We start from the raw sequence: 13,240 nt of genomic DNA, 5'->3' as shown, positions 1-13,240 counted from the left end.
CTTTTAATTCTCTTTCTATGTGTTAATCTATGGAGAGTTTTATATTAAGTCAAATGAAACATTCTTTCGCACTGTAACTTTTTTCCCCATTACTTGAAAGTGTAGAATGTTCCTTTTCTCTCAGTGCTAAAATAAATGCTTATCTATATTTTCTTCATTTTTATGGCTTAGGATTTTTTTTACATTTAACTTTTTGAAAATTCACCAACAATTAAGTTTCTTGGTTGGCATGAAGATAGAGTCTAATTAAGCTGACATTTCCAAACTAGCTAGTTATTACTTTTCTATCACTAATTAAATCATTTTGCCTTTCTTTTAAAGTTTGTTAATATCAGGTTATAATGTACTGGTCCTCCTCAAGTGCTCTATGGAAAATCTATATAGCATTCTTGCCTACATATAAATATGTGCTTCTCTCTCTCTCTCTCACTCTCACTCTCTCATTCTCTCTCTCTCTCCTTTCCCTATTTCCCCATTCACAGCAATTATCCCTAGCTGACACAAGTTCACTTTGTGCCTGCATGCTGGTTTATTATTTACTGAATTAATGAATGCTACAGATTTATAAAATATACACATCATCCAATCCATAGGCACATCTGCATGATCTTCTACTCTTTAAAATATGACATTTTGACAAATATGTTTTAACAAAAAACATGATACCTAGGGTGCTAGCTCTTACCCACAGCTTGAAAAAAAATAACAAAGCCTTGGCTCACCCAACTGTTTGGGATACAACCTGGGCACACAGAGTCCTCAAAAGTCCTCACTGACTGGGAGTATGGCTCAAGTGGTAGAGCCCCTGACTAGCAAGTATGAGGTCCTGAGTTCAAGCTCCAGTACCAACAAAAAAAAAAAAAGCCAAAAATCTCCCTACTGATTTAATGTGAAGCCAAGGTGAAGAGCCGCTGATCTAAGGGATTTATTTGTGCACTTACATGTGGTGTACACATCTGTAATCCCAGCTACTGTGGGAAGCAGAGATAGGTGGGTCATTGTTGGAAGCCAACCCAAACAAAATACTAGCAAGACCCCATCTCAAAATCGAGCCAGACAGGCAGTTAGAGAGACCCTATCTGAAAAACTAAGTGGAAAAGGACAGGGGGTATGGCTCAAATGGTAGAGTGCTTGTATAGCAAGCTCAAGGCTTAATTAAAACTTCAGTACTGTCAAAAATAAATAAATCAAAGAAGGAAAGAAAAGTAAATTCAAGATATTTTAAACATCCATTTAATATATTTTAAACAATAAATAGATTAAATATGCCTAATACTGTATTCGATATTTAACATACAAAATAGATACAGGTGCATGTATGTATGTGTGTGTGCACACATGTAAAGAATAATCATAAGGCCAAGAGCAGAGGCTTATGCTATAAGCCCAACTACTTGGGTGGTAGAGATGGGGAGGATAGTGGTTTGAGGTCAGGTTGGGCAAAAATCACGACCCATCTCAATCAATAAGCTGGGTGTAGTGGTGCATGCCTGCTATCCGAGCCATGAGGGAGGCATAGGTAGAGGGATCACAGTCCAAGGTTGGATTGAACAAAAATGGAGACCCTACCCCTTAAAAATAACTGAAAATCAAAAAGAACTAAGAGTGTGCATGGTTCCAGTGTTAGAGCTCCGGCCTAAGTGCAAGGCCCTGAGTTGAAACTCTAGTTCTGCCAAAAAAAAAAAAAGTCACAAACATATCTAAATCACCCAAAGGTATGAAATATTCTTTAAACAAAATAAAATTCTGTTCCAAAAAATTATGTGACCTACTGACCTAGAGGGAAGGCCAGATACAAGGTGACTAGTCTCTCTGTCCCCAAGGCAATGCAGCATGAGGCCTATCTAGGGTGTCCAAATGGTCAGCTCCTAAGCCCCTGCTTCCACCCAGCTGTCCTTTATAGACCCCACCCTGAAGAAACCGATCTGTCACTAGAAAAGATAATTCACAGAAATGCATAGATGTTAGGCCACTTCAAAACTTTCTAATGAGGAACTCAAGTAGGTGAAATGACCACACCCAGGTGACAGCTGCTTTCATTGACTCACACTTGCCTCTTGGTAAACCACTCATTAGCTCATTAGCAAAACATCAACACATGGGAAGCACCACCGTCTGGCACATTAGCACCTCCTAAGATAAACTGCCTTCACAGAATTTCTTTTCTTTTGTGCTGCATGTGCTAAGTGAGCACTCTACTACTGAGCTACACTCCCCACCCAGTCCACCAGTGCTGCTGTGCATGCATTTAATTCTTTCTCTACAATGTCTACTGCACAGGAGCTTTACTCTGCCTGCAAGGTGATAAAACAGTCAAATGCAGAAAAGAAAAATTATCTCAGACACACATGCACTTCTGCTCTAAGATGAAGAATCTCTGGGAAATTTGATTTCCCAGGATAATCACTACCACCTCACAGTCCTTATCACATGAAGTATCTGTTAGTATTTGCTTCGTGCTAATATTCCCCAAATCCACCTCTGCATGTGCGAGTCCTGCCATATGGGCCATGCTCCCCACTTTTCCCTGCCTCTAAGGAGCCAACAGTCCTTACAGAGTGCAGCTCAGTTTTTCCTTCTCAAGGAACCTGGCTAAGTACAACTGCCCACACTGGGCATGCACCCCACAAGACATCTCCATCACTCCCTGGTGAGGTCCCTATGGGCTGGCACCCTGCTTTTCCATTCCGTGTGGGCTGATCTCAGCCCCTGTATGTGCATTTGTGCTGGGAGGGTGAGGGACACTATTCCCAGACTCTGCATAAACCCAATTCTCCACATTTACCCCTGGGTTTTGTCCAACGCATGCAAATTTTGGTAATGTTCCCCACATCCTAGCCCTGCGTATGGCACAGAATGGGTTGTTTGCAGAGGTCCTGAAAATGGAGCAAAGGAAGTTAGTGAAATTAACACAATCATCTCTGATCCCCACCTCTGACTGGGGTTGCCCGTTGGCAACCCACTCTGATTACCACTGATGCAACCTGAGGTGTTCAAATGTCTGCTGTACCTCAGATTAAAAGTTTTGGAATCAGGAGGATTTAGGTGTGAGTCTGGGAACTGTAACTGCAAGCCCTTGTATGAATTACTGAACCTCTCTGTGCTTAGGTCCCCTTCCCTTTTATTAAGCCTACTTATTTAATGGTTATTTACATTTGGCCCCTAGGAGGATTAAATGAATATAACACATCTAAAACCTCTGCACAGAGTCAAGCACACCGCAAGCACTTAATAAATGACAATCGATTGGAGGTATGGCTCAAGTGGTAGAGCATCTGCTTTGTTAGGGTAAAACCCTGAGTTCAAACCCCAATCCTACCAAAAAAAAAAAAATACAAATAAATGACAATCGATGTTAACACTTATTTTAGCTGTTCTTAACTCTCTGGAAAAGAACTGCAGTTTTAAAAACTACACTATCAGAGAGAGTTGATAATGTTTATATCATAGATTACTCAAGTGAGTGTCCTCTCCCTCCTTTTTGAATTTGAACTTGTTTTCAGAATCCCTGCCACAGAGACTGGGTCTCCCCTTGCCCCACCCTGGCTGCATAGGACAGTGGGGACCGAAGGGGCCCATGTCTGGATGGCTTGTGTCCTTACCTTCAGAGGGGCTTCCCCGAGATTGGGGCGGGGGCGGTTGTCTCTTCTCACTCAAGGTCCCAACTGTTAGGCCGAATTCAGAAAACAGGTGACAAATGTAGATCTGCCCAGTCGCACAACTGTGAAACAAGACAGGAAGGAGAGGCGTGGCCACAAGGCGGGCGGGGCAGGAGGGTGATGAAGGAGATCGGGCCACGCGCGACACCTAGAAGAAAAGGGGCGCTGGAAAGGCGAGGCACAAAGAAAAGGGGTCTGGCAGCCCCTGGCTAGTGCTGGCTGCAGGTGGGGCGCTGCTCAGGTGGAAAGGTGGCCAGGTGGGCGAGCCCTGCGATCTCGGGGCGCTTCAGGTCTAGGGCTCCCCGAGTGCTCTCAGTCTTGGTGTGCTCTCGCCCAAGAACACCCCGGGTTCGGGGCCCCGCTTCGGGGATGCGCCACGCTTCTCGCAGCCAGAGGGGTATCGATTCCTCCACCCAGGCCCCCACCCAGGCGCCCGCCCGACCCGCGAGTTTCCGGAGCTGCGCATCGCGTTGCGGGGGCGCGGGGCGCCAGGCGGGGCGGAGGGCGACCGTCTCCACGTCCTCGGAGCGTCCTCGCGCGGGCCTCCGGGACCCCGGGCGGTGGTCGTGCCACCCGCAGGGTCTGCAGGTGACACGGAGGTGCTGCCTGCAAGCACCCTCCGGCCTGGGGCTGTGGAATCAGAGGCACCAGGTCCGGGGTCCCCCAGGGCAGCGCCTGATCTAAGGGGAAGGGGCGGGGGAAGGGCTGGAAGGAGGAAGGACGCCCGCGCACGTCCCCTCCAAAGACAGGCAGGGGAGGGAGGTCGGCCCTGGGCCCTCTGCCTTGCTTGAGGGATGGGACATAATAGTGAGAGAGGTGCAGGGTTATTGAATTGAGATTTTAAATTGTTCAAAAGAAAACGAGGTCACGGAAAATAAGTGTTAGATCCGTTTTCATGAAATACGGTGGTGGTAGAACCGTTTCCATACAAAAATGAGAGATGCCCATGGCTGACAGGGAAAGGGTCTGCTGAGCCAGTTGTTCTTTTTACCCAATCAAAATAATTCACTATATAATAAATAGAAAACAAATATAATCATCACAGTAAATGCAAACAAAATCAACACCCTTTTTAGATTAATAATATCCACAAAACCAAGAGTACAAAGGAATGTTTCCTTCTTAACCTGACAGGGAGCATTTAAAAGGAACCTGCTATAACTTCATAATTAATGGTGAGACATTTTGCTTTCCCCTAAAATTGGAAACAAGAGAAGGGTGTCAGCTTTCATCAAAGACAAAGACTTTATGATAAGTGAAGGAATGAAAATTCCTTCTGCTTTGGCAGAAGACATGTTTGTAGGCTGATCAACCTTCGAAATCTACCTGGGGGAAAAAAAACCCAATAATTTGTGTGATACAAGGTCATTAAAAAAGTATCAATTGTAATTACATATATCAGTGATGGAAATTTTAAAAATAAAATTTATTAAGTATGACACTTGTGATAGTATTAAAAATCAAAAACCAAGCCACAAATCCTGTGGAAGATAAATATCTACTATGAAAACTGCAAAATACTGCTGAGAGAAATGAATGATCCATGTAAACAGAAGAATATACTGTGTTCATGGATTAAAAGTCTCAGTTTTGTTAAGACATCTATTGGCAGTAAAGAATCTATTTTAGACTCTTTGTTTTATAAAGTTTACATATTTAATGCAGTCCAGATCCCAAAGGGAATTTCAAAGAAATTAAAAGCTGACTCTAAAATATATATATATGAAAATGCAAATTATCTAGAATTGTCAGAACATTCTTGAAAAAGATCAAGTTGGCAGACTTATACTGACTTGAAAGTTTACACTAAGGCAACAGTAATCATGACAGTGTGATATTTATGGCAGCATATAAAAGGATGACTAACAGATCCATACACACATACAGTCAATGAATTTTTAACCCAGTTACCATGTCAGTTTAATGAGGAGATAGGTCTATAAGCGTGGCCGTAACAGCTAGGCATTTCTATGGGAAGATAAAGAACTCTGACCCTTATCTCATCCTATATACAAATATTAATTCACAATGGACCATAAACTCAAAAGCTGAAACCATAAACATTTCATAAAAATTTCATAGGAGACTACATGCTCTTGGGAAGGTAAAAGAAATTCTTAGAATGAAAATCACTATGCAAGACAACTGATAAGCTGAATGTCATCAAACTTCAAAATGTCTGCTCATCTGTGCATCACTTAAAAATTCACAGGCCTGAAAAAATTCTCTCCTTTCATCTATCTGTCAAAAAACTTGTATCCACAATATGTAAACAATTTCTACACATCAACAACATAAAAAGAAACAACACAGTTTAAGTAGGGCTCTCATTCACTGTGACAGAATACCTGAGAAAGAAATCAACTTAGAAGGAAAGACTTATTTTGACTCACAATTGCAGTTCATATTCTCTTAGACCCATCTCTGAGGGCCTGTGGTGAAGAAGAACATCATAGCAGTGAGAATGGTGGAACAGAGTGTCTCATCTCATAAGAAAGAGGAAGGGGTTAGGGACAAAATATACCCTTCAAAGTCTTGCCCCCATTGTGCTACTTCCTCCAATGTGAATCCACCTTCATGAGTCCATTTGGCTATGAACTCACTAATGACCAGATAAGCAACCTCATTATCCAGTCACCTCATAATAGCGCCACCAGCTGGGGACCAAGCTTTCAACACATGAGTCTTTCTGAAGAATACTTCATATCCAAACCACAAGAGCGAATGATTTGACCTTAACTGAAAAAGATGTACTCGTAGTCAATGATGGTGAAAAAAAACACCATCATTAATTGACAGAGAATTGCAAATTAAAACAACAATGAGAGTCATTTAACACTCAGTAAAATGATTCAACTATAAAGAAAATTGATAGTACCAGCCACTGGTACTGCACTGGAGCAATGCACCTCCCATCCATAACTGATGGGATGTAAAATAACATGGGTTTCCCACAAACTTAAACATACACCTACCTTATGACTGCTCCTAGTATTGAGAAAGAAGAAACAAATCATATCCACAAGAATTTATGGGAACCATATTCATATGTCCGTTAACAGGAAAACAAACTATTAAATAGTCGTACAATGGAATACTGCTTAGTAATACAGAAAAAAACATGGGTGAATCAGCAAAACATTATACTGTATAGAAGTAGCCAGACACAATAGCAGGTGAGTTTATTGGTATGAATATCAAGATCTGGCAATATCTGTCTTGGAGATAGAATTTAGAACATTGTTTGCCTCTGGAGGAGGAAACGGATTGACAGAATTGTCACAGTAGAACTGACTGGAATTATTGAAATATTTCTGTCTTGTTTGGAGTGATAACTACATGGGTGTGCTCAACTGTCAAAACTCATTGAACTAATCACACAGGAGATGCATTTTATTGTGTGTAATCTTGACTCAATTAAAAATAATTCTTTGTGCTTTTATAATTCACAGATGTTTTCACCATGATTGTATGGAAGACACCCAACAAGTTTTGGTTGAATTCATCTTATTCACAACATCTTGTGTGAATCACTTGCTCTCATCACATAGAAGGGAGAAACTAAGTGAAGTTAGAGTGGTGCTGGCGTGGGAATTCAAATGTAGGGCAGGTCCCTGACCTTGCTATGTATGTTCAGCTTGAAATTATGAGCCATGGGAGTTGAGAAAACCCCACAGGTCATAGCGATCCTCCCATTTTCCAGATGTAGAAACTGAGTCACAGAGAGCTAGTTGACAGGAAGTGGTGTATAAGTTTAGGAAAAGGCATGGTGGAAAAAAGCACTCAGCAATGTCAGTTCCCCCAAAGCCAGCCCCATCTGGGGTCTGCAGTGCCTCTTCTTCCTCCAAGTTTCCAGGAGGGTCCCAGCAACATGATTGTAAGTTCAGAGTGCTCTGAACTCAGCTTAGGAGCCCCTAAGCTTTCTCTCCTACCACTACCAAAGAGGCACTTGCACACATTCTGTAAATGTTTGTTGATTACTTGCAAAGAAGTTTGTAATGTAAGTTAAGCCATATTTAAAAATCAGGAAGAGCCCAGCGATGGTAGTTTACCCCTATAATCCAAACTACTCAGAAGGCAGAGATCAGGAGGATCACAGTTTGAGACCAGTCTGGGTAAATAGTTTGCAAGACCCTATCTTGAAATTACCCAACATAAAAACAGGACTGGCTGAGTGGTTCAAGTGGTAGAGCACCTGCTTAGCAAGCATGAGACCCTGAGATCAAACTCCAGTACCACCAAAAAATAAATGCATACATAAATATATAAATACATAAATAAATAAGGAATGTGAAGCAAATCAAAAACAAAGATACCGTTGAGCCAAGAAAAGGATCATCACTAATTAATTCCATGTTATACACCCTCTATACCTGCTGTAGAAATGTCTGAAATTTAGCTCTATGCTTTCAAATGGCTAGTTGTAAAGAAGCAAGTAAAATCAGTTTCAAAATTCCCTATGTCAATTAATTAAAAAAACACAATTTAGGTGGGTGGGAAAACAGGGATAAAGGCACATCCATTCCCAATAATGAGACTAGAGAGAGAATTTATTTTTTAGAGGTCTTCATTAAGAAAAGTCACAGAATATAATCAACATTACAAGAAGCATAATTACAACTGCCTAATAATTATAATTGTTGCCAGCACGACTACTACTACTTATTAATATTATTGGTATAGAAATCAAACTTTATCACTCTTAGTTTAATGGTTAAAAGGTAGATTATCAATGAGAAATAAAGAGAAAGAAAACAAGAAAGAGAAAAAGGCAAAAGCATAGTGAAACAATGCCGTACTACACTGGAATAAAATAGGCAAAGGCAGGCAGAAAAGGGGAAGTAAAGCACAACCTTTCTGGATATTTGTACTCACTCAGAACCAGAAAAAATGGAAGTGATGTTACTTCTTCAGGTTCCATGGAATCTAAGGCCAGACTACCCTTAACATTCTCCCTCTTCTCACCTCCACTCCCAGGACTTGCTAGTGGGGGTCACTCTGGCTCTGAGAAATCAGATCTACAGTTCAGATGTGTTCACAAGTCCAAGCAAGCACTAATGACACTGGTCACTCAAGTGAGCCACTCCAGAAGTCTTTCTGGGGAGTTTGCTTGGCACTGGCATTTGATACCTCAAGTGCTTCCAGAATTTGGAATTCAGGGACCATTTGTTGGCCACATGATCTTCCCTCCATTTGATGGTGCCCTGTACTTTCATCAGATGCTTAAGGGACTCTTGTAGCCCTCCAACCTGCAGTCCTCCAGGTTCTCCCATAGCCTCCATTTCAATAAGAATCACCTTGGAGTCATTGTGGATGAGGGCACTGTGCAGGGCGATCTCCTGCTCATAGGCGAACTCCTCGCTGTGTATGACATGAGGAGTCAGGATCAACATGTGCCGTCTGCTCCTCCGAATGTTGGTTTCCACTTCAGTGGCTGCGTCTAGTCACATAAGAGATGGATTGAGATTTTCTGTCATTCATGGATTAGGTCTAATGTTTGGATCATAAATGTTCTGGCCATTTAAAAAATTAATGTTGTTATAATCTGAGATGAGATTCTGACACTGATCCAGTCACTTACTCAGAAAGTGAAAATGAACTTCAGGAGGGAAGCTTTCACCATGAGTTATATCAACCCCAGTGACCTCTTTTCCCCAGGTAGACCCATCCTAAGTAAAACAGCCAGTCCTTGCAGCTAAGTAGGAATATGGGATACCTACTCTATTATTTCATGGGATACTTATAATTCAGTCTCATTAGAATGCTCTGTTTAGATTGTTATCTTTTTAGAATATTTGCTCACATGCTTTAAGTGGACTTAACATCTCAGTTCATCTCTTTGGAGAGGGCAACTCAAGAAGCCAAAGTCACTAGGCAGTAAGTAACATTTCACACCCTAGTAATCTCTGCTGTGGGAGCTGAGCTGTTTAAAACATCTAGCTAGATCCTCTGGATATCAGAACCACATTCTTCAGTTTTTCAGTCCTCTTTGAAGTCTCCTAGAGAGATTTAAGAGATGTCAGAGTTGTCCTATCCTAATAAGGAACAGAGGAAATAAAGTAGCAATACCAGATAACTCCACAATGGGACTCCTATGACACTACTGTGTCATATCACTAACACCACTGTGAAGATCTCATCCTTAGGACAACGATGGGGGAGAAGAACATCTCCTGAAGAAAGGTTTATCGGCTATGGTCTTAAAGTCTGAGATAGCCAATGCAATTCCTTATCCAATACAGGAAAAATACCACCTAGCTCTTAATCTTTTAAAAGGTGTGAGTTTCTGTCCCCTGTGTATGTTGACAGCTTTACCTTCTCCAGGTAACAGGTCCCTCCCATAAATGCATAAATTGTATCCATATTTATTTTCAAGAACATCAGGCAGAATTTGGTGCACAAAGTACTCCACAGAACCAGCCCCCTCTGAACTACTTTTGTAGTTCCGTGGATATATAACATAGGCATCATAGAGCTTTCCATCTGAAAATGAAACAAGAAGCATAATTTCATTACCTGGTTCTAAAAATAGTCATTTGAATTTTTAACAGACATTCCTTGTCAAGTTTCACGGCTGTTGGTGAATGTATCTCATCCTCCAAAATATTCTAGATAGAAAAGATGATAGCAATTCTCCACCAAAAATGTGATTAGGAAATAACAGTCCAAATTCCCAAACTTCTCTTCCTTTTTACTGTTTCAGACTGAATGACAGAGAACTGACAAGAGCCTGTCCAGCATAGTGCAAGTCATAGGACCAAACTTGATTACTAATCTATTAGTATTTATAGTCACAGACAGGGCTTTCTTCTGTGCCTGGTGGAGTTCAGTTTTTCATTTTCGCCATATTGTAGTCCCCATTTATCCACAGGGAACACATTCCAATGTCTCCAGATGCCTGAAACCCTGGATAGTACTGAATGCTACATATACTGTGGTTTTTCGTATGCATGTACAGCTATGACAAAGTTTAACATTTAAGTTAGGCACAGTAGGAGATTGACAATAATAAATAGAACAGTTGTAACAATACACTGTAATATAATTGCCAGCATACTACTCTTGCGCTGTGGTACCATTATGAAGTAAAATAAGGGTAACTTGAACACAAGTACTGTAATACTACAACAATCAATCTAATAACTAAGACAGCTACTGATTAATAGGCAGGTAGCATATACAGTGTGGATATACTGGACAAGGGATGATTCATGTCATGTGTGGAAAGAAGCAATGTGGCTCCATACTATACACAATGATGTACAATTTAAAACTTATGTTTGTTTATTCTGGAATTCTTCATTTATTATTTTCAGACCTCAGCTGACCTTGAGTAACTGAAACCACAAAACATGAAACCAAGGATAAGTCAGAAATACAATACTCCCACAGGAAGTAGAATTTCTTAAAAGGTCTAAATTTTCAACAAATCAATTAGCTAGTAGTTGGGTGGATTGTATGAAAAAATCTAACATATGTTTGCTTCCACATGAGAGGATAAAGTTTATATTTAGCAGACAGAAGTATCTTCTTTCATGTGTATATGTGTGTCCATGTTTGCACTTATGGACTATGGCTTGAGGTGAAATGAACCCGCATTTCAACATACTTGTCTAGCATGTTCACATCTGGAAAACAGGAACAATTTTCATGCTCATGTTTTGGTTCATACAGCTTAACAAAATACATTTCCCCAAATTATTTAAATCTTTCCTGGCTTGGCGTAGATTCTGTTATTGGATATTTAGTAGGAATATCACTCCTGTTGAGAAGGACACGAGCTCAGGAGGGCCGGAGGGGTGGCTCAAGTGATGGAGCACCTATGTCACAAGTACTCTGGTTTAAATCCCCACACCACCACCACCAACAACAAAATCAAAACAGAGATGAATCTCAAGACCAAAAACAGCAACAAAGCAAGGTAGAAAATGGTCTCTCTGGGTTGACTAAAAATTCCCTAACAATGCCATCAAGGAAGAGAAAAACTGGATTTATCAGCATAATAATAAGACAAGCAATCAACAGTCATTATGGAACTTCTTTTTCTGAAGACAATCTTGAAACTTGCTACTTACCATTGCTAGTTTTGTAAGGTCTAGCTATGTCTCTCCAGAGCAAAACAACTTCAATCCAGAATACTTTTAGGACTATCACCAAAATATTGATAAACATTAACAATATACTACATCCTGAAACTATGTAGTACATGTTTTGATGATCAACTACTGAAAGATAGGGGGAGGAGAAGAACGGTCATTAGTGTCATCAAAACATGATAAAATAAATTCATGGATATTAGCCTTCATTGGAAGTATAAGAGAGTCATACCTATGATACCCATCTGGAATTTTCATGAGTGCTTTAAAAATCAGTAAATCAATGTCTATTGAGTGCCCACTCTTTACAAGGCACCAAGATGGGCATCACAGAGGATTCTAAAGAGCAAAGGAGACACACAGACACATGCAAACTTAACAGGAGGAGGAAGCAGAATTTTAGCTGGCAGAGGCATTCCAAAGGAGAGCTTGCTCCATGCTGGACTGGGTAAGAAAGGCTTCTTGAAGAAGGAGGTCCCTCAGGGATGTATAGCATTCAAAAGGATGCAGAAAAGGAAACTCCCTCCTGGCTAGAGAGAATGTTGTGAAGAAGTGGAAGGGCATTTGCTGAGGGACTGGAATAATCCAGATTGTGGAATCAGTGGAAGATGTGATTATGAAGAGGGGCCATGGCTAGGTTTGATCAAACTTGAAGCCCCCAGAGCAAGGTATTCTTCCTATTGTAAAGGTCACAGGAGCCAAAGGAGAGTGTTCATGGGACATTAAGAATAAAAGCACTTTTGACTAAAGGTTAATCTGATGGTAGCAGATAGCTTCTATGGAAGGAGATCATTGGTGCTGAGTAGAATGGAGTGGGTAGTTGGGTGAAAGATGAGGAGGATTTGAACTCATGCAATAATGAGAAAGGATGGACAACCTGGTGTTTTTTGAAAAGCCTAAGGAGAATGAATCAGTAGGTCCGGGGAACTTACTGCATATGAGGGGCTGGTGGTATAGGAAACGAAGAGGCAAATGCCATACAAGACTGAGCGTATTTTATTGGGAGGTCAAAGTGCTGGGTTCTAGATGCTACATAACCCTTCCTTCCCTGATAGTGAACATTATTCAGCCATCACTGAACTTTATCTCTGTACTCCTCCCTTCTCGAGATGATATGCAGCATGGTTTCTATCTTCAGAGTCTTGAAACAAATATGTACAAGTTGAACCTAAGAATCTTGACATTCACGATGTTCTTGACTATTGTAAGTTTACCTCCTTCTTAGACTTGTCAGCTATCCACCTTGGAAGCAGCGTTCTTTAAAGATGGATATGAGAACAATCTCAAGAGAGATTGGCTATATGGTTCTTTTTTCATTTTAGTCTTAAGTTTCCATGCGTGTGCTCCCAGCTTTGACACCTTAGCCTGAATAATTCACAAATTTCTCTACCACCTCTAACAATTCATCCACTCCCTGAGGATCCAGTACTATGAAGTCAAGAATGATAATGGTAAAGTGATCCAAAGCTAAGGGAAAGAGCTGAA

The 13,240-nt window shown here is 40.9% G+C and overlaps 2 protein-coding genes across 8 annotated transcripts in view; both read right to left on the bottom strand.

The window, feature by feature from the left end:
* Nucleotides 1–4,336, bottom strand: part of Il18r1 (interleukin 18 receptor 1) — a 34,796-nt gene extending 30,460 nt beyond the window's left edge. For 3 of the 4 annotated variants that reach the window (XM_020157394.2, XM_074050452.1, XM_074050451.1), the window contains exon 1: nucleotides 3,603–4,335. The gene's annotated coding sequence lies outside the window, so the exon portion shown is untranslated. Of the gene's footprint in view, nucleotides 1–3,602 lie in introns of all 4 variants that reach the window. The other variant, XM_074050450.1, reaches the window with a different exon arrangement.
* Nucleotides 4,337–8,026: 3,690 nt separating this feature from the next.
* The window catches only part of Il1rl1 (interleukin 1 receptor like 1), a 55,707-nt gene continuing 50,493 nt past the window's right edge, over nucleotides 8,027–13,240 (bottom strand). For all 4 annotated transcript variants that reach the window (XM_074050449.1, XM_074050448.1, XM_074050447.1 and 1 more), the window contains exons 9-10: nucleotides 9,975–10,142; nucleotides 8,027–9,099 (exon numbers count right to left, since the gene is read on the bottom strand). In XM_074050449.1, the coding sequence (XP_073906550.1) occupies nucleotides 8,714–9,099; nucleotides 9,975–10,142 (554 nt within the window). In that variant the 3' untranslated portion in view covers nucleotides 8,027–8,713. The remainder of the gene's footprint in view (nucleotides 9,100–9,974; nucleotides 10,143–13,240) is intronic.

The sequence above is a fragment of the Castor canadensis genome, chromosome 12 (genome assembly GCF_047511655.1).
Source record: "Castor canadensis chromosome 12, mCasCan1.hap1v2, whole genome shotgun sequence".
In the NCBI taxonomy this organism is placed as follows: Eukaryota; Metazoa; Chordata; class Mammalia; order Rodentia; family Castoridae; genus Castor; species Castor canadensis.
This window is presented reverse-complemented; position numbering and strand designations above follow the sequence as displayed.